This window comes from Amblyraja radiata, chromosome 14, assembly GCF_010909765.2.
Source record: "Amblyraja radiata isolate CabotCenter1 chromosome 14, sAmbRad1.1.pri, whole genome shotgun sequence".
Classification (NCBI taxonomy): Eukaryota; Metazoa; Chordata; class Chondrichthyes; order Rajiformes; family Rajidae; genus Amblyraja; species Amblyraja radiata.
In genome coordinates this window covers 27,646,219-27,673,072 of record NC_045969.1, presented here as the reverse complement: position 1 = coordinate 27,673,072, position 26,854 = coordinate 27,646,219, and the positions used below count along the sequence as shown (strand labels likewise).

Genomic DNA, 26,854 nt, shown 5'->3' with positions numbered 1-26,854 from the left:
AGCGTCCACTCTCTCTTCACGGCAGCCATCTTGGACACAGACCTACAAGACTACAGTTAGACAAAAAAAAATCATCCCCCCACAGTGGATAGCACTGTGGAGGAAGGCATAATGTCCAGTCCCCACCCCTTGTTCACCCCAAAGTCAGGCCTATTGGGGCCACCGCAGTTGCCTCTACGGAGGCCCGATGTCCCTGGCCGTTCTCACCGGGTGGTCTTGCCCCGGCGTCGGGAGAGTCCTTTCGGCGGCTGGGCCACTTGGAACGGCCGCTTCTTGGTTGGAGCCCGCGGCTGCCGAAGCCGACAAGGCCGCGCCGGTTTGGCGCTCCTAGGCTCCCGATGATAAAGTAGGCGCCCGCTCTCCTCACTGCCGCCTTGCCGCCTCTACGCACGCCGCCTCTCCGCTCCGCAAACCCGCAGCCCGGAGATGTTGCTCACGGCGGTCCAGCTCGCCAGAGCTCCAGCGCGGCGACCCAGGCAAGGCATCGCCCGCTCCGCTCCGCTCCGCTCCGCTCCGCAGCGCTCCAGCGCTCCAATGCAGTGCCGCCACGCAGGCCGAGGTGCTGGGTGGTTCCCGCCAAGAAACGGCGCTCCAAGCCCGCTGGTAGGCCACGACGACGGGTCGACGGGCAGCCCGGAAAAAAGGCTGCCACACCGACCAGGTAGGGACCTATAAATAAAGTAACACCTACCCCCCCACATTAAAAGACCATATCCCTACAAACAAAAAACAGGACTCACTAAAAACTAAAAAAAAAACGAATTTAAGACGGACGGCTGCTGCTAGCAGCCGTTCACAAGATGGCTCCTCCTCCTCCATATTCTTCACTGCCTGCTGTACCTGCATGCTTACTTTCATAGACTGATGTACAAGGACCCCCAGATCCCGTTGTACCTCCCCTTTTCCCAACTTGACGCCATTTAGATAGTAATCTGCCTTCCTGTTTTTTTGCTACCAAAGTGGATAACCTCACATTTATCCGCATTAAAATTCACCTGCCATGCATCTGCCCACTCCCCCAACCTGTCCAAGTCACCCTGCATTTTCATAGCATCCTCCTCACAATTCACACTGCCACCCACCTTTGTGTCATCTGCAAATTTGCTAATGTTACTTTGAATCCCTTCATCCAAATCATTGATGTATATGGTAAATAGCTGTGGTCCCAGCACCGAGCCTTGCAGTACCCCACTAGTCACTGACTGCCATTCTGAAAGGGACCCGTTAATCCCTACTCTTTGTTTCCTGTCTGCCAACCACTTCTCTGTCCATGTCAGCACTCTACCCCCAATACCATGTGCCCTAATTTTGCCCACTAATCTCCGATGTGGGACCTTATCTAATGCTTTCTGAAAGTCCAGGTACACTACATCCACTGGCTCTCCCTTGTCCATTTTCCCAGTTACATCTTCAAAAAATTCCAAACGATTAGTCAAGCATGATTTCCCCTTCGTAAATCCATGCTGACTCGGACCGATCCTGTTACTGCTATCCAAATGTGCGGCTATCTCATCTTTTATAATTGACTCCAGCATCTTCCCCACCACCGATGTCAGGCTAACTGGTCTATAATTCCCAGTTTTCTCTCTCCCGCCTTTCTTAAAAAGTGAGATAACATTAGCTACCCTCCAATCCACAGGAACTGATCCTGAGTCTATAGAACATTGGAAAATTATCACCAATGCATCCACGATTTCTAGAGCCACTTCCTTATGTACCCTGGGATGCAGACCATCAGGCCCTGGGGATTTATCAGCCTTCAGCCCCATCAGTCTATCCAACACCATTTCTTGCCTAATGTGGATTTCCTTCAGTTCCTCTGTCACCCCAGATCCTCTGGCCACTACTATATCAGGAAGATTGTTTGTGTCCTCTTTAGTGAAGACAGATCCAAAGTACCTGTTCAACTCATCTGCCATTTCCTTGTTCCCCATAATAAATTCACCTTTTTCGGTCTTCAAGGTTCCAACTTTGGTCTTAACTAATTTTTTCCTCTTCACATACCTAAAGAAGCTTTTACTATCCTGCTTTATATTCTTGGCTAACTTACCTTCGTACCTCATCCTTTCTCCCCGTATTGTCTTTTTGGTTATCTTCTGTTGTTCATTAAACATTACCCAATCCTCTTGCTTCCCACTCATCTTTGCTACGTTGTACTTCATCGCTTTAATTCTTATACTGTCCCTGACGTCCCTTGTCAGCCATGGTCGTCCCTTTCTCCCCTTGGAATCTTTCTTCCTCCTAGGAATGAACTGATCCTGCACCTTCTGTATTATTCCTAGAAACACCTGCCATTTTTGTTTCACTGTCATCCCTGCTAGTGTATCTTTCCAGTCAACTTTGCCCAGCTCCTCCCTCATGGCCCCATAGTCCCCTTTATTCAACTGCAGCACTGACACCTCCGATCTACTCTTCTCCCTCTCCAATTGTAGATTAAACCTGGCCATGTTATGGTCACTGCCTCCTAATGGCTCATTAACCTCGAGGTCCTTTATCACAGGATATTTATTTGCCGAGTTATGTCTAACGTGCCTGTACATTTCCAGCAAACAAGAACTTTATTGTTCTGGGCCCCATTGCACATGACAATTAAACACTCTCGACTCTCCAGTATTTGTGGGGAGAGAACCAGAGTTCACATTTCAGATAGACCAGTTAGGCTGAATGTCATGCTTAACGTTAAAAAAAAAAACTCTTCTTTTGTAGTCGCCTTGCTAGGTTGTTGAACTATATTACACAGACCAGCCATTTATTAATGTGATAATAGTTCAAATGTTTAAAAGCATGCAGTGTATTTACAGCTAATCTCCACTGTGCTATACACTGCACTTTTTGAATCACTTTTCGCTTCATCATTAAGATTGGATCTCAAGATAAGTGTATTATTTTAAAAGCATTTCCTCTTTCAACATTAACCCGAGGAAATAACATATTCCCGTGAGCCGAAAGCTTCACATTTCTGTGCTTGTTCTAATTGGCCTCTTGGTTGTTTTTAATCCCCATTAACTCAGTTAATGTGATCACATAAATTATATCCTGCTACTATATTTGATTTTAGATTTATTAACTGTCTGAAACAATTAATGCAGCTCTGCAGTTGGCAACATTAGATATACTTCTAGCAACAGAAAGCTTTAAGGGGCTTTATTGGTAGAATTGAACAGAATGAGACAGGAATATTAAGCTGACACATTTTTTATAATACTCCATGTGGTGACGAGGGCAGTAACATTTGCTGATTGGCAAATGAAATCTTGCTTGTAGGCAGCTGCAGTTTGAATATTGCTCTCTGTCTCTTTATCCATTTACAGGCTTTCTTGGCTGCTTGAGAATTAAACGTTCCACAATTTATTTTCAGCATACATATATTCTGAAACACACTTACAGAGAAGTGTGGCCACTTCAAACCTCTGTACCGTCTGAAGATTGTAAGGTTCATTGGTACTTTATTATCACATGTACCGAGGTAGAGTGATATTCATTTTTGTATACAGTTCAGCGCAAGTATCTTTATACACAAGCAATTAGATACATACATCTTAGATACGCATCTCAGATACAGTACAAGTGTACAGTAGTAGTAATAGTACACTGAAACACTATGCAGCGTCACCAGATTTGGCACCATTTTCAAGTCCCAGATATGAGTGCAGGGTTCTTGACCTGACCATGAAGGCCCATTGACTTAACGGTGTTGTAAGGTCGGCCTGGTCAAGTGTAGCCATTGGTGTCCTTCACTTGTCTTATCCGGTCCACTTGCTCGACCTCTTGGAGTGGTGCCTGGTCCAGCCGAACCCCAGGCTGTTGCAGGGTCTACAGCGGTCCACTCCACCATCGAGGCAGTGCACTGCCTCCCACTGCCAGTCTGCTTATTATAGGCATTGAGCTATCTGTGCCCAATACAAAGCAGCTGCTATGCTATTCTGGTCTCTTGTCCACATTCAGTCCTTGTTGTGATTATCTTCCATTAGGCATGTGTTTACAAGATCATATCATTTGGGCTACGTGGGTTTGAAACCATGAGCTCATTCAAAACATGGTTCTCCTTTTCTTGACACACTCAATTTCTTGCTAATCGATCACTGATTAAACTGCATCAGTGTCTTAACTTTCTTTGAAGTTTAAAGGGATTCAGCATGTTACAGAATACTCCTAACAAACTTTTACAGATGTAATGATTGCATCATGGCCCGTTATGGTAATTCAGGAACACAAGAGGCTGCAAAGAGTGGAGGCCTCAGTCCAGTCTATCATGGCACAGACCTCCCCTCCGTCAAAGGCATCTGCATCAATTGCTGCCTCAAGAATGCTACATCTGTCATCAAGGATCCCCAGCTTCCGGGACCTATCCTCTTATCACTGCAACTGTCAGGCAGGAAGTGCAGAAGCCTAAGGTTGCACATCATCAGGTTCAAGGACAGCTACTTTCCTTGAACTGTCAGATTCTTTTTTTTTCTTCTTTTTTTTCCTTCTTTTTTTTACTTCTTCTTTTTTTTTTCTTTAAAAAAAAAATATGGAACGCTTCACGAATTTGCATGTCATCCTTGCGCAGGGGCCATGCTAATCTTCTCTGTATCGTTCCAATTTTAGTATATGTGCTGCCGAAGCGAGCACGAACTGTCAGATTCTTGAACAGACCTGCACAACCCTAATCTTGCACTACCATGGACTAACATTTTTAGCTGTGATTTGCACTAATGTTTTTTTTTACACATTCTTCTTTCTTTCTTTTAGCACACTCCCCTTTCTTTTAGAAATTGTATTTGACATTTATGTATAATTGATGTTTTGTGTTTGAATAAATGCGCCTGTGATGCTACGGTAAGCAAGATTTCCATTGTACCTGTACCTCACCATACTTGTGCATATCACATTCAATGCAACTTGACACGACTTGACTTGGCTTCAGGTCTGTGCCAGTGTCTCGGTTTTTTAATATTTTAATTTTTGTTTTTAAACCAGAGTGAAAGTATTTGTTAAATCAATGGAACTCTCCACATCCTAGCGCTCAAAAGAGGTTGCTGCAGAAATGGTGACAATTTGGGCTATATTTACAAAATTGCCTTGCTTCTGGATAGCCTCAGGCAGCTAGAAAACTGCAACTGAACGGAAGAAACTGCTGGAATCTGCTACTAAAAAAAGTATCAAAACATAATACAATTAGGCAATTCAACACAACTCTATGAAAGTGAAAAAGTGTTTGACAAATTTATTACAGTTCTTAGGGATAGGCGAATTAAGATTGGGCAGTGGAGACAGTGTCTTTAGTTTCCAAAATATGATAAGGTGCCACAAAAATTATTACTTTCTAGGAGCTAATGGCATTGCAGGTTATATGTTCGTATGGATATTAGATTTACTGACAGAAAACAGAGTCATGATAAATGAGTTGTTTTCTGATTGGCAATCTGGAACTAGTGGGTAGCCACAGGAATTGGGGGCGGGCCCTCACTTGTTTATAATTTTAATGATGGATTTCTGGCTGGATTTCTAGCCAATCTTGATAATGACAGGTGGGAAAACAGCTTACGGAGGACAGAGTCTGTAATCTTTGATATAGATAGGCAAACAGATAGAGATGTAGACAGTGTTGCAGTGCTGATTTTTTAGGTGCCGGAGCCGTCAAACAGAGGCGTCATTTCAGGTTTTGCTTGGGGGGGAGGGAGGGAGGGGGGGGGGGGGGGCAAGCTAGTTTCCCAAGAGGGTCAACAAGATTATAGCCTATCACTACATCCTAGTGTATAACTAGTACATTAAACATATAATATTTAATTTAATAATATGACAAAATATTGCACGGTTGCATTCACTAATTATCATGAAATTTAATTTCAGCCCCCCTATTCCAGCCCCCCACAGGCCTCCACCTGCGACTGCCGACCCTCGCCTCTCCACCGGCCACCAGCGTGCCAGAGCCGTCACCTCACCAGAGTTCCAGGCTCAGCACCAGACCCACAACCTCCATGATGCAGACAGCACGTGATCTGACTCTGCAGGGTCCTGCTGCTCCCCCCCTCCTACAGGGAATCTCAGTAGTGATGGGTCTTCCCCTTCCCCCCCTCTTAACCAGGTTACCCCGACCACACACCCGCTAGTTAAAATTCCCCACTGTTTATTTTGGAGGTGTCGGAGCGACGCTCCGGTGAACTCCGGAAGCACTGCGCCCATGGATGTAGATAGGTTAAATATAATGTGAGGAAATCTGAGATTATCTATTTTAGCAGGAAGAATAGTCATGCAGAATTTCATTTAAATGGAAACACTACAGAATGTTGTAATACAAGGGATCTTTGAGTCATCATACACAGTCATTAAAAGATGCAGCAGGGAAACAGGTTCTTCTGGCCACCAAATCCATAATGACCATGGAACATGTATTTACACAAATCTTACATTAATCCCACTGTGTCTAACATTCTCATTAGCTCCGCCTAGATTCTAATGCCCCTGTCCCACTTGGGAAACCTGAACGGAAACCTCTGGAGACTTTGCGCCCCACCCAAGGTTTCCGTGCGGTTCCCGGAGGTTTTCGTCAGTCCCCCTAATGGACGAAAGTGGTTTCCGCTTCTTCTATGTTCCGCCGATTATTTCAAAAAATTCAATACCGGCCGCGACTAAAAGTAGGTTGTCGTTTTAAAAATCGGAATTTTTTTAGGGTTAGGGTTAGGGAAGGTAAGACCTCCCTGGTGGAATAAAACTGGGTGAAAAGAAGGTCTTACCTTCCACTACCTTCCACTACCTGCAACCTCTGGCAACCACCTTCAACTAGCATCACAACCGGCTTCGACTAAAAAATTACCGGTTTCTGTACTATACGATTGTATGAATATGAACAAAATATACAGATATTAAGGCAGTAGACACTATAACTGGTAGAAGATAATTGGAAGAACTCAGCGGGTCAGATTCCTTCAATCTCCAACCTTCCATCCCCCATCTGATTATAGGTGAAGGAAGGGTGGAGAAAAGGGCAGATATTAGGAGGTGATGTGGAAAACAAAAGGCTGTAGATTCTGGAGTCAAACAACCATACTGATGAGAAATAAGCCTCTTCAGCACAGCTTGCCCATGCTGAACCTGCTGCCCCATCTATACTCGTCCCACCTGTCCACGTTTGGCCTATATCTCTCCAAACCTTTCCTGTCCACCTGTCCAAATGCCTTTTAAGTGTTGCAATAGTACCTGCCTCTCCCACCCCCTCTGGTAGCTTGTCCATATATCCATTATCCCGTCTCACCTTAAACCTATGTCACCTTGTTTTTGATTCCCCTTCTCTGCGTAATGGGCCTATCCCACAGGTGACTTTTTAGGCGACTGCAGAAGACTATGCGGTCGCCACACGTTCACGGGTGGATGCTGGGGAGTCGCCTTCATGGTCGTGAGGAGTTCCCACATTCTGGGAACTAGTCACGGCCTCATTATGGTCACTGCAATTTTTTTAACATGTTGAACAATTAGCGGCAACCAGAATGAAGCCGCCATGGAGAGTAGCGAGAATTCTCGTGCCGTAGGTGGGTCGCCAGGAGGTCCTGGTGGATTGCCAGGAGGTCGTTGGACCTTCTCGTAGGTTGTAGCCGGTGCTGACTGGTGAATTTCATTGGCTCATTGGGAAAATAAACGTAAGCAGTAGTCAAAGTCAATTTTATTCGTCACATGCACCCGAAGGTGCAGTGAAATGAATTTGCCAACAGCGATACAATTAAAAAGAACACACGATACACAACAAGATTTAACACAAAAATCCACCACAGCATTCGTCACTGGTGGAAGGCACAAAGTCAGTCAGTCAGTCCTTCTCCTTTGTTCATCAGTGGTCTGGGTCATGAACCATCCGTAGTCACCTCTACGGACGGCCCTCTCATCGGGATGATTTGAAACTCCGACGTGGGGACGATCGACCACATTCCGCGGATTGGAGGTCCCGAATCGGCGCTTTCTTACCGGAGACCGCGGCTGCAGGATGTTATAGGTCCTGCAGGCCGGCGGTCGGAGCTCTTCTCCGATGATCCACGGCGAGGGATCCCAGGCTCCGGATGGTAAGTCCACGCCACGCCCGTGGCTAGAAGTTCTGCAGACCACGGCTTCAGGATGTAACAGTCCGCGGGCACTCCTCTCTGGCGATCCCTGGCAAGGACTCACCCGCTCCACGATGGAAAAGTCCACGCTGCACCCGCGGCTGTAGCTCCACGCCCGACTCCAGGGAAGGTTGCTTTAATCCATGGTGTTAGGCCGCAAGGGAGGCGACATGGAAAATGTCGCCTCTCAGTGGAGGAGGCGACCGTAAGCAGTTCCCCCATTTCCCCTCCACCCCCTACACAAGACATACCAAGAGATACACTAAAACAGACATTTGGACACTAAAAAAAAAAGTAGAAATGGTGGACATGCTGCTGGCAGGGCAGCGGACTCGCAGTGCCCCCACCGACTGGTTTTCAGAACCAAGAATAACCGACCGGTAATGTTAATGTCTGCCGAGCTTCACAGCCGTGTATCTCTGGCTTCTTAAAAGTTGTCTCCACTCCTTCTCTCCCTTTTTCCCCCCTTTCCCCCCCCTCTTTTAAAAGACTTACATGACCCTACCCGTACACTGTGCTTTCACTGTCTTAATTACAGCGCCAATCTTCCTGTTCATCGCGGTGTGTGTCTGTATCACATTCGGTTTGCACCGTGTGAATTTCACCCAGACAGCGCTTCCCCTGCTTGCCCTGTCCCCTGCCTGCATAACTGGCTGATGAAGGAAGCGATGCATGTGTGTGTTCCACTCTGACAGTAGACGTTCCAGTTGACAGTCGCCTGCAGTCACCTGAAAAATCGCCAAAGTGGGACAGGCACATAAATGATTCTGTATTTACCGTATCTATTCCCCTCATTATCTTATACCACTCAATGATAATCCGTCACCCCCCTCCCCCCTTGCGCTCTAGAGAATGAAATCCCAGCCTGCCCATCCTCGCCCTGGAATTCAGGCCCTCAAACCCTGGCAATATCCTCATAAATCTTCTCTGCACTATTTCCAGCATCATAACATCCTTCCTTTAGCACGGGAACCAAAACTAAACACCATACTCCAAATGCAGCCTCGCCAACGGTCTGTAAAACTGTAACATAACATCCAAACGTCTGTAGATGTTCCTGTAACATGGTGACCAAAACTGAACTCAATACTCTAAATGTTCCCTCACCAACGTCGTATATAACTGCAACATGATCTCCCAACTTCTATGCAATTCTATGTAAAGGTCAATGTATCGAAAGCCTACTTGACCACTCTATTTGTGACACCATTTTCAAGGGACTATGTACCTGCACTCTTAGATCCTTCTGCTCGACGACGCTCCCCATGGTGTAAGTCTATTTGAAAATAACTCAAATAGTTCGTGCTTGCCCTGTGGCCATTGGAAGCGGGAATTAATTTGCTCAGTTGACGCTGAATCTCAACAGTTGCTTGGTGCAGGTATGGTTGCATTAGAGGCTCGGTCCTGTGAATCAGGGCTAGTGTGCCTGCCTTCAGTTGAGTTTCTCGCTGGGTAACCCAGCCTAGTAGAGATACAAGGAACTGCGGATGCTGGAATCTTCAGCAAAACACGGTGGAGAGAACAGATAGATAGTGAATGTTTCGTGTCGGGACCCTTCTTCACAAATGCATGATTTATGAAGTTATGAAAGGCAAGTTGTGCCTTTTTTTGTAAATCAGCATTTGCAGTTTCTTGTGTCTACTGGTAACTGACTGCAAGCCTTTCTGTCCGCTTCACTGGCTGAGCGTCCCCTTGGGAGGGGGAGGGAAAGGAAGGCTTCGCAGCCAAACCAAGCACTTATTCGGCTTCAGCACTAATGGACAAAGTGTTTCTCGTCGCGTAAGTCACCTGATCAGCCTGGGGAGCTCTGGGCTGTCAGGGAGGGGAGCAGAAAGTCTGTCTCTAACCAGCAATGTCTCGGCCAGCGGCGGATGAGCAGAGCACTGGCGCTCTGGCTTCCCACAGCACCAGGGAGCGCGGTGAGTTGCTGCACTAGCAATGCTACTGTTCTCACTCTTGTTTCTTCCACCTACCTGCTTCACAGTAAGTTACAGTGGGAAGCGACCTATTTAATCGCACGCAGCTAAACAGGAGAACTAGTGTTGGCAGATACCTGCGGATGAGGCGCATTTGATCGTCCCTCCGATGATGTTGAGAGTTTGCGGCAGTTTATGCCAGTTGTACTTAGCTTATATTTAGCCTGTTGTAGAGCAGGATTTGTGTTCCTGCTTGCAGGAAGCGATTTGGTAGGCGTGCCCGAAGGCTGAAATTAAAGGGAGTTAAGGGGTCCTCTTGTAAAGTTTTGGGTCCTCTTGTAATGTTTTGCCCTGCCCCGGCTTTGCTCAGAGAAAGGAGTTTGCTTGCAGCGCTGCTTGTTGTCGAGCTGTCTGCACCGGCAGAGCCAGATTACTCCCCCAATTCACCAGAAGAAAATAAAATACTGCCGTTGCTGAACATCTGAAAGAAAAGCCCAGAAACAATTATCAATGCAGAGGGGTAACGTTCATTTTGCCGGAAAGAAGCGTTTATTTAAATAACTTTACAACGAACAGAATGGAATAAAGATGGGACAAGGTGAATATGTATTGGACGGGACAGGTTCTTCCACAGATTTGGTGAGCATTGATGGTTCTGTGGGATTATTGTAACATACGGCAGGAGGCAATTTGTAAATAGTGTCAGTAGAAAGGTATCCAATGCTCTTTACTATTTAAAGATATTTTTCTTAAACTGTTTGCAGTCATTTTTTTTCCTTATCATGGTTCCATGATTCCATCCATTGATTCAATTTTATCCCTTCTTTCCTCACTTGTTCACACTCAGGAAGCCCAATACCATCCAGGACAAAGCAACCTACTAGATTGGTATCCCAGCCACTATGCTCAACATTCACTCTCTCAATCACCAATACATCTTGGATACAGTATGCACCAAGTCAAAATACTCTGCAATTACTTGCCCAGGCTATTCAAACAGCACCACCTAAATCCATAGCCCCTGTCACCAGGAAAAGAAGGCAGCAGATGCTTTACCAGCATTAACACCATTATCAGCATTCTTGTTGCTGGGTCTAAATCCTGAAACTCCCTGTCCAAAAGCAATGTGGAAACATATTCACCAGGAGGGCTGCAATAGCTACTGATGGCAGCACCCCCACCTTCTTGGGCAATTAGGATAGAGAAAGGTAAAACACACAATGCTGGGGATCTGGAGCAAAACCACAAATCATCCACTCAAGTCATGTTGCATCTCTAAAGGAAGGAAAACTAATGAGAGTCAAGACCTGAAACAGCAGCATTTTTCTTTGCTATGTAATATGTCACTTAACATGCTGCTTGTTTCGAGTACTTTCGGTTTATATTTAATTTTTAATAAAGGGATTGAACCTGATACAGACAATGCTGTCTGTATGCTTCTAATGCAGAAAATTGGTCCCCTTCTCATTTCCTCTAAACAGCAAGATTTTAGGATTTCAAGAATTGCTTATTTCACGGTTCATTGATAGGTCTAGAGTTCCCTCCTCAAATTTTCACCTCCCTCTGTCACTTCTTTTTTAAAGCATATCTTTGGCCAAGATTTTTATCGCATGTCTTGATATTGCTATGTAATAGTGCTTTTGTTAAACTCCAGTAAGTCTGTTTTACAATGGCGCTATTGTACCATAAATGTGAGTTTGTCTTTTGAATTCCACACGGTTTTCAAAGGTGTCAAAAATAGCATGGCATTAAGTTCTTAGTCATGAGAGGATCACCATGTTTTATGTACTTTCCATTTTGAATTTTTTGGGGCTTTATTTTATGTTTGAAAATAACCATACTCTTCCAACAAAAATAAAAATTTGAATTGGACTTGTATATGCCAGTCACTGCAAAGATGTAGAATTCAGCTAAGAAGCTGCAAACAGTTTTGGAGGTTTTCTGAAGAAACGGATCCCTGTAGATATCACATGGGTTACCATTGCTGCTGTGGTGTAAACCTGCTATGTTGTAGGCTATCAGGATTAGTTTCAAATCTTGAGAATTTAAAAAATAATCTCTGGGTTGCCACAGCAAATAATCTGAGGAAAATAGCAAATATTAATTTCTGTTCCTTTAAATGATTTTATTTGTTTTTCAAATATTGGAGGTGGATGTGTCAATTTGACTGATAATGGAGCATCATGCAGCCAAGAGACACATTTTAATTCAGATTCTGATTAGAATCTTGAAGATGATTGTGTTAGGTTAGAAATTGAGGTTGGAAATTGAAGCTCAGTTGATAAAACCTCCAGGGATAGGGGCAGGAAGAGGTGGAATAAGCCATTTTTCAAAATGTTAACAATATTGTCTCATTAATTCTCAAGGCATACAGCACAGCCACGAATGGTAATTGGAAATGCTGGCTACATATTATTTTGCCTGTCTCTTCATTCCTTATATGGTGATAGCCCAGAGACAGGTGGAAAGGAAATAAGATCCTGGAATCTGAAATAAGAATGGAAAATGTAGGTGAAATGTAGTAGCTTAAGCAGCGTTGTAGAAAGAGAAGGTTTCAGTTAATGTTTTGGGTTAAGGACATTTTGCACAATTGCCAACGATTTTTTTGACAGGACTATTGACTCTTTCCTTTCCACAGATGCTGCCAGACTTGCAGAGCGTTTCAAGCATTTTCTTTGATTATCTGTGTACTGCTTTCACACGGTGGAGAATTTAGAAATATCTCCAGGGATGAACATTTGTGATGGCTGTTCACCTAAAAAAAGCTAATCTTGTAATACTGCATGTGAATGAGATTTTGAGTGAAACATTTAAATAAATAATTTTATTGCTTCCTTATCGTTGTGGAACATCTACTGGCTGCAAGGAAATTTTGTTTAACATTATGTCTGAAATTCAAAGAAGCATTGATTCATTCTTCCGAAACTCATAAATAAAAGAGGCTGGGCAATCTTTGAAAGACTTTCCAGAAAATCACGACTATCTCTGGAGAACAAGTCAGTCAGCTAGTGCAACAGCAAGTGACAAATTTCTGGTGCAGCTAGTGCAACAGCAAGTGACAAATTTCTGGTGCAGCTAGTGCAACAGCAAGTGACAAATTTCTGGTGCAGCTAGTGGAATTGATCCTTCACAGCTCCAGTTTCAATCCTAACTTGCTGTTTGTGTGGAGTTTGCACATTCTTCCTGTGACAGCGTGGATTTCCTCTGGGTGCTCCTATTTCCTCCCATAACTCAAAGACATGCATGTTGACAGGTTTATCGGCCACTGTAAATTGTGTAGCTGAGTGATAGAATTTGCATTGGGGGTTAATGGAATGTGGGGAGAATAAAAATGAATTAATGTAGTTTCATTTTAGTAATTATTATTGTCATGTGTACAGAGGTACAGTGAAAATCTTTTGTTGTGTGCTGTCCAGTCAAACAAAATACTGCACATGATTACAATAAAGCCATCATTAGTGAACAGATAAAGGATACAACATTTAGTGCAAGATAAAGTGCGATAAAGTCCAATTAAAGATAGTTCAAAGTACTCCAATGAGATAGAGGGGAAGTCTGGACCACACTGTAGCTGGTGAGAGGATTATTCAGTTGCCTGACCTGGAGGTGTATGTGTTTTCAAACTTCGGTACCTCTTGCCTGATGTAAGAAGGAAGAAGAGGGATTGATTGGGGGTGAGACTGATCCTTGGTCATGTTGTTGGCCTTGATGAGGCAGTGTTAAGTGCAGATGGAGTCAATGGAAGGGAGATTGGTTTCAAGGTCAGTTTATTGTCACATGTACCAATTAAGGTACAGTGAAATTCGACTTACTAAAAAAAAGCAACAAGACACACAACTACATAAAAATCAACATAAACATCCACCACAGCGGATTCCCCACATTCCTTTCAGTGATGGAAGGCAATAATGTCTAATCTTCTTCTTCCTTATTCTCCCGCGGTTGGGGCGATCGAAGCTCCCGTGTCGGGGTGGTAGAAGCTCCTGCGGCGTGGAGCTCCCAAAGTCGTCCTCTGACCAGAGACTGCGAGCACCACGATGGTAAGTCCGCAGGCTCCCGTGGTGGAGCTCCCGAAGTTGGTCTCCAGCAAAGGCCGCCAACTCCTCGATGTCAGGCCGCAGTGCGGACAGAGATACCATACGGAAAAAAATTGCATCTCTGTCGAGGTAACCACCCGGTTTGCATGATGGCCAGGGTTATGTAGCTTTAGTGTTGACAGGAATTTGATGGTCTGCATGGATTTGGACCAATAGTCCTGGCTGTTTGACTGTCACTAGAGGCTTCCTGTGTTGCGTGAAGCTCCTAAATTGACGAAGGGAATCTGAAGGGAATGTTATCAATTAAATAAAACTGCCAAATGCTACAAATATGTCCAAAGTCAGAAATATGTTTGCCAGTATGTAAAGGGAGATGAATGAGGGAGAGATTGATTCTGAATGAAACTGATTTCTGTCAGGTGGAGAGAAAAGACCCATGGGAGTTTGCATAAGTGGAACAGATTTCTCTATACCCTGGATAATATATATTCCGCAATAAAAGCTGTTGAAATGATTAAGTCATTTATTTTCATCGCTGTTTGTCAGATCTTGTACACATATTGGTCATATTCCTTTAATCACACCAGTGACTGCTTTTCAAAGTTGTATTGATTTTGTTTTGTTCGAGAATGTGGTTGCCATATTGCGTGCCAAAATAACGTACTGTATAACTGATATGGATTTGTAATACAGGCTCTAGTATATTTTGATCTATCATAGGACATTGCAAATAGTAATGGATGGGACATGGTTGCTTGTTGAACATTTTTTCTGAAGGACTCTGCACTGTCTTAAGGATATACATGATGTTTGTCAAAGTAAGTTTGTTTGTTCTTATTGTGATGCTAATAGACAGACTCTGGAATGCCTTGTCAAACCCGGTTGTTTCACTCCACCTAAAAAATAACAGTGCCCTGGTCAGTATTATAATGCAGAATCCAAAGGGCCTGTCCCACTTACGTGTCCTTGGCACGCAAATTACGCGACCTCGTGGTCGCGTTGAGCAGCGATGGTCCCGCAAAGGTCGGGTGCGATTACATGCGTACGCACAGCCGTCTGGAGCGCGTGACGTCATTTGAAGGGATACAAAGCTGGAGTAACTCAGCGGGACCGGCAGCATCTCTGGAGAGAAGCAATGGGTGACGTTTCGTGTCGAGACTCTTCTTCAGTCTGAAAAGAAGAGTAGAAGTGGGGGCGGATCCGGACCGCAACGGCCGTGAGCCTCAGGCCGAGTTTGGCGATCGTTTGCCTGCTTCTGCTGCTGTTGAAGGTGAGACGTTGCGTCGCGCCAGGATCTTGGGCCTGTCCCACTTTGGCCGTCAGTTCCGCGACAGGCCGTTGGCACGCGAAGATTTTGTTTACTACAAAAATTTCGGAGCCCCACGCGATGCCGCGCACAACTACATACCCCTCCGCGCTTCTAAGTGGGACCGGCCCCGCGCTGCCATACGATGCCCGTGCGCCTCAACGCGACCACGAGGTTGCGTAATTTGCGTGCCAAGAACACATAAGTGGGACAGGCCCTTAAAAGATTACAACTTCAGCATACTGTTCGCCAATTTTTCAGTTTTCAAATTTCACATGCTCATGTTAAAGCCCAGCTGTATGTCCTTGATCTTCCTATCTTTGTAGCTGCTTTCAGCCACTAATTCTTAGATCTCTGTAGTTCTACAATGCTGGTATATTATAGTCAGAGAGAAATGAGCATGGAAACAAACCATTCAGCCCACCAAGTCTGTGCTGAACAAAAAACACCCATTTACACTAATCTGCAATAAAAAAGAACTGCAGATGCAGGTTTATACTAAAGATAGACACAAAATGCTGGAGGAACTCAGCGGGTCAGGCGAAAATGGATGAAAATGGATAGGTGAGATTTCTTCAGACTAAGTGTCCTGACCCGAACCTTCACCTATCTATTTCTTTCAGAGATGCTGCCTGATCCGCTGAGTTATTTCAGCAATTTATGTCTATCTTTACACTAATCTGCTAATGTTCCTTACTATTAACAAATCCATTTAAACAAAATTCTCCCCACATTCTTGCATATCCTTCATGTTTTTAAAGTTGTTCAATAAACTGAACTAGACCTGTCCGTTAGACTTCCCGTTGTCAATTTAATATTCTTGTGATTATAGCACTAGAAGTTGCTATAAAGTGCAGGTGGATATGGGGCAAGTAGCCTTTACAGGATATTTCACACCTATCTTTAAACAGGAAAAGTACTCGAGTTACTCAACATATCTGGTTGAAGGATCACAAATGGGCAGCGAGAGATCGATAATGTGCAGTCTCCAGCAAGGGAGACAAAGGGAAGGTTTTAAAAATACCTTCAGTTAAAATCCAAAGCAATGATATTTCACAATTTTTGCCTCGGGCAATCACATGAAGTTGAATATGAACAGTAAATGAAATAATCGCATCTGCTTCAAGTGTTATACAGGAAGACCCCTGTTCTCAAGTAGACAGAAATTGTGCTGTTGGAACTGTGCCATTCATTGACTTTGTGCAAAAGCTGTACGAGACCACTTCAAACATTTACACATTGAACAAAACTGATGACAATAAGCAACATGTGCAGCCTAGATTTGTTCATGGAGCTTGCGGATTCTTGATGTTTTAATAAACTGGATCTCTCATCCCTATAGGCAGCTAAACACAGATTACAAAAGGCACAGCTACTGACCATTGCTACACACAAGTAAATGCTGAATACATGCCATCCCTGGGTTATCACAGAGTTCTGTACCTGTTAGTAATCCGAACTGTTCGTAACCCGGAAATGAACAAAAACAGTCTGAAAGAGGATCAGATAAAGAGCTGTGACAGGAGAGCTAGCAGACATAGGATGATGACCGTCCACTGGCTCCACTGACTCAGTTAATGAACAAAAGTTTGTTCATCGCTCCCGCATCTGTTCGGCTCCACCCAGGTCCTGATTGTTATGGCTCAGTGATGCGAATGGAAGAGTTAGATGGTACACGCGAATGCACCATTCCTACCCAGCAGAAAATGCCTGTTGCCCCCTCACGTCCATTAATTCAATATTTGTAACCTGGGGACGGCCACTATGTGAGATTGGACTGAATAGGTCTTTCTTGACTAGCTGGGACATAATGGACCATGTGGTCTCCCATGATGATATTCGATGACAATAATTTCAAGATGGCAGCATAACCAAAGGGGTCTCTTATTTTGCGTTGTTGACAACACAAGTGCATGGAAGTGAATCGGTTATCTCCTACACTGTGCTCTTTTCTGCCTGATAATGAATTCTGATGGCACGTCACACCCACAATCATCCTAACAACATGTAGCAACTGGTCACCTCAGCTTATCTGAAAAAAGTCAAATTTATATCATGCATTTTATGACCACTAACATCCCACAGAATTATGCAGCCAATGTAACATATTGAGTGATGTAATGTAGGAAATCTGGATGACCGTACAAAGAAAGATCACCCAAACTAATGTGATGACCAAATAATCTGTATTTGTGGAAGGGTAAATTTTGGCCACAACTGAGAGAATTAACCTTCTTTGAAGAGTTTCTCTTCATTTCCACCAGAGTTATCAACATTTCCCTAGGTTTAACATTTCAGCAAAGGAGATCACTCATTAAAAGATGCATTAGCGCATTGGTCTAAACTTTGCTCCTTACTTCTACCTGTGGCTGGAGAGGTTTCAGCCAAACACAGAAAGAACAAGAATCAGGGAAGATCAGAGAGCTGCTTGACCTTTAGTAAAGGGGCTGTCCCACTGCGGCGACCTAATCTATGAGTTTAGAAGAGTTTGCCCTCGACTCAAACTCTCAGCATGGTCGACACGTGGTCCTAGGAGGTCCTATGAGGTCACTGGAACTCTCCTTCATGCTCGAGGGAAGTTCCCGCATACTCGTGGCCTCAGCATGTTGAAATATTTTCCGCGAGTAAAAATTGGTCTTTGTGCAGTGGAGTGGGGTCGCTATGTAGTTACAGGCAGTCGAGGGCAGCCGTAAGCAATCTCCTTCGCTGAAAGGGCATTGGAGTTTTCAGGACCAAGGAAAACCGACCAGTAGGTTAAATGCCTGCTAAACTTTATTAAACGTTGTCTGACTTCTTAAAGGTGTCTCCCCCTCTTCTCCCCCTCCTTCTCCCCCCTCCTTCTCCCCTCCTCCCCCCCCTCCTCCCCCTCCTCCTCCCCCTCCTCCTCCCCCTTCTCCCTCCCCCCCCCCTCCTCCCCCCTCCCCCCCCCCCCTCCCTCCCCCACTCCTTCTCCCCCCTCCCCCTCCCCCCCTCCTCCTCCCCCCCTCCTCCTCCCCCCCTCCTCCTCCCCCCCTCCTCCTCCCCCCTCCTCCTCCCCCCTCCTCCTCCCCCCTCCTCCTCACCCCCTCCTCCTCACCCCCTCCTCCTCCCCCCTCCTCCTCCCCCCCTCCTCCTCCCCCCCCTCTTCTCCCCCCGCCTTCTCCCCCCGCCTTCTCCCCCCCTCCCTTCTTCCCCCCCTTCTTCCCCCCCCTTCTTCCCCCCCCTTCTTCCCCCCCCCTTCTCCCCCCCCTTCTCCCCCCCCTTCTCCCCCCCCTTCTCCCCCCCCTTCTCCCCCCCCTTTTCTCGCCCCCCTTTTCTCCCCCCCCCTTCTCCCCCCCCTCCTCCCCCCCCCTCCTCCCCCCCCCCTTCTCCCCCCCCCCTCCTTCTCCCCCCCTCCTCCTTCTCCCCCCCCCTCCTTCTCCCCCCCTCCTTCTCCCCCCCTCCTTCTCCCCCCCTCCTTCTCCCCCCCTTCTCTCTCCCCCCCTTCTCTCTCCCCCCCTTCTCTCTCCCCCCCTTCTCTCTCCCTCCCCTTCTCTCCCCCCCCCCCCTTCTTCCCCCCCTTCTCCCCCCCCTTCTCCCCCCCCCCTTCTCCCACAGGGGTGGGGTGTGGGTGTGTGGGGGGGAGGAGTGTTGTATGGGGAGGAGTGGGAGAGGGGAGGGGGTAGAGCGACTACACTCAGCAGTCACACAGCACCTCCCGACCCCACACAACGGTTTACCCGACTCCACACAGCACCTCCCGACTCCACACAGCGGCTTTTCCGACTCCACACAGCGGCTTTTCCGACTCCACACAGCGGCTTTCCCGACCCCACACAGCGGCTTTCCCGACCCCACACAGCGGCTTTCCCGACTCCACACAGCCGGCTTTCCTGACTCCACTCTTGCGGACTCAATCGGAACTACTTGCGGTCTTCCATGACCAATCCAATTTTGGAACAGGAATTCGTGTTCATCTCATGATTTTCTACCCAGTACAAATTCTGCGGAAGCATTCAAGCTAAAGATTACATGGCTTTGTTAGATATCTGGCCTGAGTTGGGTGGTTGTAAATTCAATTTCTGATTCAGAGACATTAACAGAAATATAGGCTGATACTCCCTTAAAGTAGTAAAGTAGTAGTGTACGAGCAGAGGTTATATTTTTTGCATAAGACTTCAACCCAAAGTCTGCTGGCCATCTGAAAAAGACATGAAAGAATGCAGGCCACCAATTTGAAGAAAAGCCAGGGTGTTCTTCCCATTGTCCTGGCCAATGTTTATACATTAATCAACATTACATAAACACATTGCTGCCCCTAATTATCTGTTGTACTTTGTTCAGTACGACAAGTGGCTGCAGCTTTCGAAAAAAAACATTCACTGCAAAAGACTTTGAGGTTATAAAATAATATGTATTATTTTGGTTGGCTTTAGATTGACACAAGGGCCATTTCTTGATTAAAGGGAAGAAAGATGATTTGTTACAGATCTCCAGTTGAGATCAATTCGAGGTCCAAGTTCAGTTACTGAGGGTACCCAAGACAGAAATTGAGAGATCTTAGATATTCAGGGAGAGAAGGGATATGGGATTAGTGCAGGAAAGTGGGATGGAGCCATGACACTACTGAATGGTGAAGTGGGTATGAAGTGCTGAACCTACCCTTGTTGCGAGTTTTTATTAATTAAACCTGATTTTAATGTATCTTCTTACCATGTTTTTGTTGTATTAATATAGAACGTTCCTCCTCAAGACCTTGCTCAACATAACTGACTTTTGGCTGTAAAAATAATATAGTTTTAGTACTAAGTTGCTGAAGTAATTTAAATAGTTGGAATTTGAATGGCATTGTGAAACATTTATCACAACTACAACAGCAATTTGTATTTATACGATATTTTCAAATTAAGGAAATGGCAGTTTAGTTTATGTTTAGTATTGAATAAAATTTGATACTAATCCATAAAAATAGAAAGTCAGCAATGAAACTTAAAAAACGATAGATGTTGGAAATCTGAAATGAAAAAAAACTGCAGGAATATCTCAACAAGTCAGGCAGCATCTGTAGAAAGAAATGATGTTTCCGGTCCATGACCTTTCATTGGAATTGGGAAAGGGGGAAATAAGAGTGCAATGTGTTGATGATGTTGTATCGTCTATTTAATGTTACATAACTGACTATACTCAAATTAAACAGAAAAGGTAAAGAATTAAAAGGAAAGGAAAAAAAGTATAGCAAATAAAAATAATAAAAAATACAGAAGAAAGAAAGAGTGGGGCACCTCCCACTATCATTCCAATCTTCTGTCTTGAACTCCTGCAGTGAGAGCCAATGCAAGCATTAGGAACGTGTGTGTCGTTATCCCCCCCCACTCACCCACTAAAACAGTTTGTAGAACATTGAATTCTGCAAAGATAGAATGAAATGCTGGAGTAACTCAGTGCGTCATGCAGCATGGCCTGTAATAGGTGAACACAGGAGAGGGAATTATTTGTTAGGCAGATTGTTGGACAAAGGACAGAGATGAAGAGACAGGTGTCAGCCGAAAGGATAAAGAGTTACGAATTGTTAAGTTCGGGAATAGAAAGGCTGTGAATTGTGTATCCATTGTAAACAGTACAAGTAGAGGGGAGAAATCTGTGTGAGGTCAGCCAGGATTCGGGGGAGGGGGATGGAACAGAAGGGAGGAGGAAGCTTGGTGGAGAAAGGGAGGGGCATGGGGATTATTGTGTCACACGCACTAACCACCCCCCACTCAATGGAAAAGACTATTTCCTGAGTTACTAAAAGTAAAAAAATCAGAAGATGCTGGATATCTGAAAAAATGAAAATGCTAGAAACACTCAGTAGGTCAAGCCACTGGTGGAGAGAGATCGGAGAAATGTTGAAATGTTTCATATCCAAGACTGCTCATTTTAAGAAGCTGCTTTCTTTTTTTCAATGTTGGAAGATTGGGGGTCTGAGCTACAATCATGAGAAATGGACACATAACACTGTTGCCAGAACAATACCGAGTGCGTTCTACAGTCAGGCATGTTACCTTTCAGCAAGTGTTAAACTGGGAGGCCGTCTGTCCTCTGCTGCAAAGTACTTCCTGGCAGCTTGGGCAACATTTATCCCTCAACAAATCAAATCCGATAATCCCTCAACAAATCAAATCCATAGATGCTGCCTCACCTGCTGAGTTTCTCCAGTATCTTTGTCTAACTTCGATTTTTCCAGCATCTGCAGTTCTTTCTTAAACACATCAGATTATCTGGTAATTTGCCGCATTGCTGAGTTCCCTACATCATAGCAGTTCGTAAATTTTAAAGGAATTTATTTGACCTCAAAACACCACGACTTTTGAAGGTTGTTAAGAGTGGAACATAAATGTAAGTCTTTATTTCTGATGCCCATGTTCCTATAAAATCTCCAACTCACCAGAAGTGAGTACACTGTCTTCTCCATTTCCATATTTCTAGCATCACATTTGTTTCTATCTTCTTTCATATGTCGTACATCAGACATTAGACTACACTACACTACAATATTCAACCTCTCCCTGACAAGTCCGTGGTCCCTGCCTGCTTCAAAAAATTAATAATTGTACCGGTACCTAAATATGCCTCCCCAGCCTGTCTGAATGACTAACGTCCGGTGGTCCTCACCTCGGTAGTCATGAAATGCTTTGAGAGGCTGGTGAAGAAACACATCTGCGCCTTCCTCCCTCGCAACATGGACCCGTTACAATTCGCATACCGTCCGAACAGATCCACGGACGATGCGGTCTTCCAGTTTTTGCACTCACCGTTCTCTCTCATCTTGACAGCCAGAAGGGGGGCTGCGTGAGGATGCTGTTCATAGACTTCAGTTCAGCCTTCAACACGATAGTCCCCACCAGACTGGCCGAGAAGCTACTGGAATTAGGGCTCAACACCCCTGTGTGCCTGGGCCCTGGACTTTCTCACCGCCAGGCTCCAGGTAGTCAAGATGGGAGGGAATACATCGAAGTCCCTCACCCTGAGCACAGGATCACCCCAGGGTTGCGTCCTCAGCACCCTATTGTACTCCCTGTACACACATGACTGTGGCTAGGTTCAGCTCCAACTCGATAATCAAGTTTGCTGATGAAACTGTGGTGGTGGGCCTGATCTCAGACAATGATGAGAAGGCCTACTGGGAGGAGGTGGCTGATCTGGCACTCTGGTGTCAGGACAATAGCCTCCTCTTGAACATCAAAAAAACGAAGGAGCTGATCGTGGACTTTAGGAAGGCACGTCATCCGATGACGTACACACCATTGAGGATAAATGGGGATATTGTGGATAGGGTGAGCTGTTTTAATTACCTGGGAGTCCACATCTCTGAGGAAATGACATGGACATCACACGCCGCAGCACTCGTGAGGAAGGCAAGGCAGCGCCTTTACCACCTCAGGCAATTGAGGACATTCAGAGTGTCACCGAGGATCCTCCAGTGCTTCTACTCAGCGGCTGTGGAAAGCATCTTGTCCGGAAATATCACAATCTGGTTTGGTAATTGCTCTGCCCAGGACAAGAAGGCTGCAGAGAGTAGTGCGTTCGGCCGAACGCACTATGGGAACTTCACTCGCCCCTCTGCAGGAACTATACATCAGGAGGTGCAACTCCAGAGCCAATAATATCATGGGAGACTCCTTCCACCCCTGCAACGGACTGTTCAAGCTGCTACGGTAAGGCAAACGCCTCCGTGGCCATGCTGTGAGAACGGAGAGGTTGAGAAGGAGTTTCTTCCCAGAGGCCATTAGGACTGTAAACTCCTATCTCACCAGGGACTAACTTTACTGTACCATTCTACTGTTTTTTTTAAATTGCTGTTTTTTTTTTCCCTTTTTCCTTCCGCCCACAATATGTAAAAGCATATGTGATTCTGTTCCATTCTGTTTGTAGTTTGTTTGTTTGTTTGTTTGTTTGTTTGTTTGTTTTTTGCACAAAGTCCGCGAGCATTGCTGTAATGACTTCCAAACACGCGTGGTCTTCACTACATGTTTTATTGTAGACACTGGTATAAAACACACACTGTGCCCTAGCTGTCCGTGGTCTGTCACTGGAGCTAGAGAGCGAGAGAGACGTGGGGAGGCTACAGTTATACTGAAGATAATAGGGAGTGGTTAGTAGTGGTGAGGTCACTATGTTAAAGGGGCATGCACTGATCTACATCCTTCCCCTCGGAAACAAAGTATTATGGCAGTGACAGTGCGACCACGACTCATACGCTAGAAACACCCTCCGCGCGTACACCGGCAAGAAACAGCTAACACATTCACGCAAACTCCCCGTAACGTACAGGCGGCTTGACCAACCGGCCGGAGCGGTTGCGCAGCCCACCCTCCCCTCCCTCCGCAGGAAGAGCAGGGACGGCGACAGGGGAACGGGCAGGAGAGCTTGTGGGAGAGGGAGGACGAGGAGAGCGGGGAGGTGAAGCGGGAGAAGCGGGCACGGGAGCAGGCGAGGAAGGCGAAGGCGGACTGGGAGCCGGGGGAGAACGGGGCACACAGAGCTGAGACGGCAGAGACCTGGGCAAGCGAGGAGTGGAGGGCAGAGAGGAAGGAACCGGAGGGGCAAAAGGGGCAACAGGGGGTGGAGCGGGCTCGTTAACCAGGAGCAAATGCTGGCGGGACCGGCGGTAGATGGTACCCTCGTAGTCAATGAGGTACGACCGAGGAGAGTCCGCATAGCCGACGACCACGGCTAGCTGGTAGTGGCCGGAGGGGGACCGCATCCGGACCACCTGATTCGGGAAGAGACGCGGAAGGGGACGACAGGACTTGTCCTGGGAGCGCTTCTGAATGGCCTGTTTCTGGGCAAAACGCTCCTGGACGGTGGCAGTGGGTTCGAATCCCGCTTCTGACACCATGTAATGACTTCCAAACACGCGTGGTCTTCACTACATGTTTTATTGTAGACACTGGTATAAAACACACACTGTGCCCTAGCTGTCCGTGGTCTGTCACTGGAGCTAGAGAGCGAGAGAGACGTGGGGAGGCTACAGTTATACTGAAGATAATAGGGAGTGGTTAGTAGTGGTGAGGTCACTATGTTAAAGGAGCATGCACTGATCTACAATTGCCACTTTTCATTTCACTGCACATCTCGTATGTGTATGTGATGAATAAACTTGACTTGACTTGACTTGACTTAGAAGAATTAATACGTTGAATGGAACTCCAATTAAAATCACACTTTCTGTAAAGCTGTCAGTGACATATTGCCTAAAAGTTTATTGTTAAAAAAACATACACCATCCAGTTCATTGTGAGAAATACCATAGGAACCCAAAGTAAAGGTTTAATAGAGTTATATGTTTTTCTTCAAAAACATAACAGCAATATTTTAAACAGACTGATTCTTGCGGCTGAATACAATTCCCTTCTCCCTGTAAAAAAGAACAAGGTTAAACAATGGTTCATAAGATTTGACCAGCAAGGGGAATCGTTGAGTGGCTGTAGAATTTTCTTGATACTCCAAAGGCAAAACATTGCATATACTCCTGAAAAAAATGTTAAGCAGGAGTGATGCAAGCTCTACCTGTGTAAACTAAGTATCAGTCTTGTATAGCTTGTACTATTTCTTGTGCCGCAAGCATAAAATATGCTCTCAATGCATTTCAATGGTTTATTTGGTTGGAAATGAATGAGCACGGACAGCACTAATGGTGTGTAATTGAATGTACTATATTCTTGCATTTGGTCTATTTTTGGCACTATCACCCATATTCCCAGACCCACCACAGCAAAAAGTGGAAAGCAGAATAAAGAGCATGCAATTATATATAATTTCTTTCACATCAAATCACATTAAAGCCAAGTTTTTTAAATGATTCATGACTATTTATATATTTTAATGTGTTTTTATTTTTATTTCCCTGGTTTACTTAATGGAGAAATGTGTTTCAGGTAATTACACCATTCAGAAGACTAATTCTTTGTGCTGAGAATAGAAAGGAGATGGAAGACTGGATCTCTTCATTAAAATCAGTACAGAGTAGAGAGCACTACGAGGTAAGCTTCCGACTTCAGTGCACTGTTTCTGTGTTCAGAAATGTTATTCCCAACCGCTCATTGAGTACGAAACAAGAGGATAACTTTGCATTATGCATCAGAGAAGGTACTATATGCCAATTCGTTTGAGGGCAATCTTCCAGCATCTTCCTGGCCACAAACTGAGAATGATTTAATCTATTTTCTTCATTTCTGAAATTGTCCTGATTTAATAAAGGCACCGCATGGTTGTGTAATTGAATTGGCAATGAAACCTTGTTGATTGAAAGAACAGATGGTAGACTCAGTCTCAGAGGCAAGTGCTACTCGTCTGTGATGATCCCTGTTTCGTTTCTCCCTGGAGCTGATTTCAAGATCCAGGTCATTTGGAATATTGGAAATGCTATCAATTTGATAAACCAAAGTGCACCTCACATTCTCCAGCTGCAGTCAGGCAGCTTTGGTGAATTTAGTCAATATTTAAAATGTGTTAAAACCAACTTGGGGTCGAAATACTGGAACATCTGAATAAATCTCACGTTAACGGACATAAAGGACAGATGGATAGAGTTAGATACAGATCGGCCATAACCTGACTAATAATGAGCAACAAAATGGCTTTCTCTGCTTCATTGCAGTGTTACATTTTGTATCTAATGGGGCAAAGGTCTGATAAGGGTCATTACTGGATCTAGTTGAATGAAAGTTGTTTGCATCATGATTTATAGTAATAAACTAGACCAAGTGCAGACCCGTTGGGTCTGTTACCCCAACGTGTGGTTGTGGGGGGGGGGAGGCGGCATGCAGCGTCACAAACACTAACTATCCCCCCCCCCCGCACTCACGCTAATTACCCCCCTTGATATTATATTAATATTATTAATTTGCTCCTTTTACCCCATTACCACCCTATCTACTGACGCATAGCCCCCAACTTGCAGTCACATCTAGAGAAGGGGGGGGGGTGGGGGCGGGGGTAGAGAGTGAGGGTAGAGACAGAAGGGACAGAGAGAGAGGGGAGGAGTGAGAGAGGGTGAGAGTGAGGGGGAGAGAGAGGGGGTGCTGAGAGGGGGGTGAGGTGGGGAGCAGGGAGGGTGGAGGGAAGAGGGTAGGGGGTGTGGAGGGGAGGGGGTTTAGGGGAGGGTGGGGGAGGGGATGGAGGGGAGCAGGGGAGAGGGGGGGGAGGAGAGAGAGGGGGGGGGAGAGAGAGGGGGGGAGAGAGAGGGAGAGAGAGAGGGGGGAGAGGGTGTGCTGAGAGGGGAGGGGGAGAGGTGGGGAGCAAGGAGGGGGAGGGAGGGTGGAGGGAAGGGGGTAGGGGTGTGTGGAGGGGAGGGGGGGTTTAGGGGAGGGACAGTGGGGATGGAGGGGAGGAGGGGGAGAAAAATAGGGGAGAGAGAGAGGGGTGGGGGGAGAGGAGAGGGAGGGAGAGGAGAGGGGGGGAGAGAGGAGAGGGGGGGGAGAGGAGGGGGGGGAGAGAGGAGAGGGGGGAGAGAGGAGGGGGGGGAGGGGGGGGAGAGGGGGGGAGGGAGAGGGAGAGAGTGATGGGGGGGAGAGGAGAGGG

At 45.7% G+C, this 26,854-nt stretch overlaps 1 protein-coding gene and 1 non-coding gene across 6 annotated transcripts in view; one reads left to right on the top strand and one right to left on the bottom strand.

Moving 5' to 3' along the window:
• Nucleotides 1-26,854, top strand: part of dgkh (diacylglycerol kinase eta) — a 285,492-nt gene that overhangs the window by 157,401 nt on the left and 101,237 nt on the right. For 4 of the 5 annotated variants that reach the window (XM_033032903.1, XM_033032904.1, XM_033032905.1 and 1 more), the window contains one exon: nt 25,210-25,314. In XM_033032903.1, coding sequence (XP_032888794.1) covers nt 25,210-25,314 — 105 coding nt within the window. Of the gene's footprint in view, nt 1-9,750; nt 9,995-25,209; nt 25,315-26,854 lie in introns of those variants that run through there. The other variant, XM_033032906.1, reaches the window with a different exon arrangement.
• Nucleotides 4,508-4,614, bottom strand: LOC116980940. The gene has a single exon (XR_004414115.1). It is a non-coding gene; the product is annotated as a U6 spliceosomal RNA (small nuclear RNA).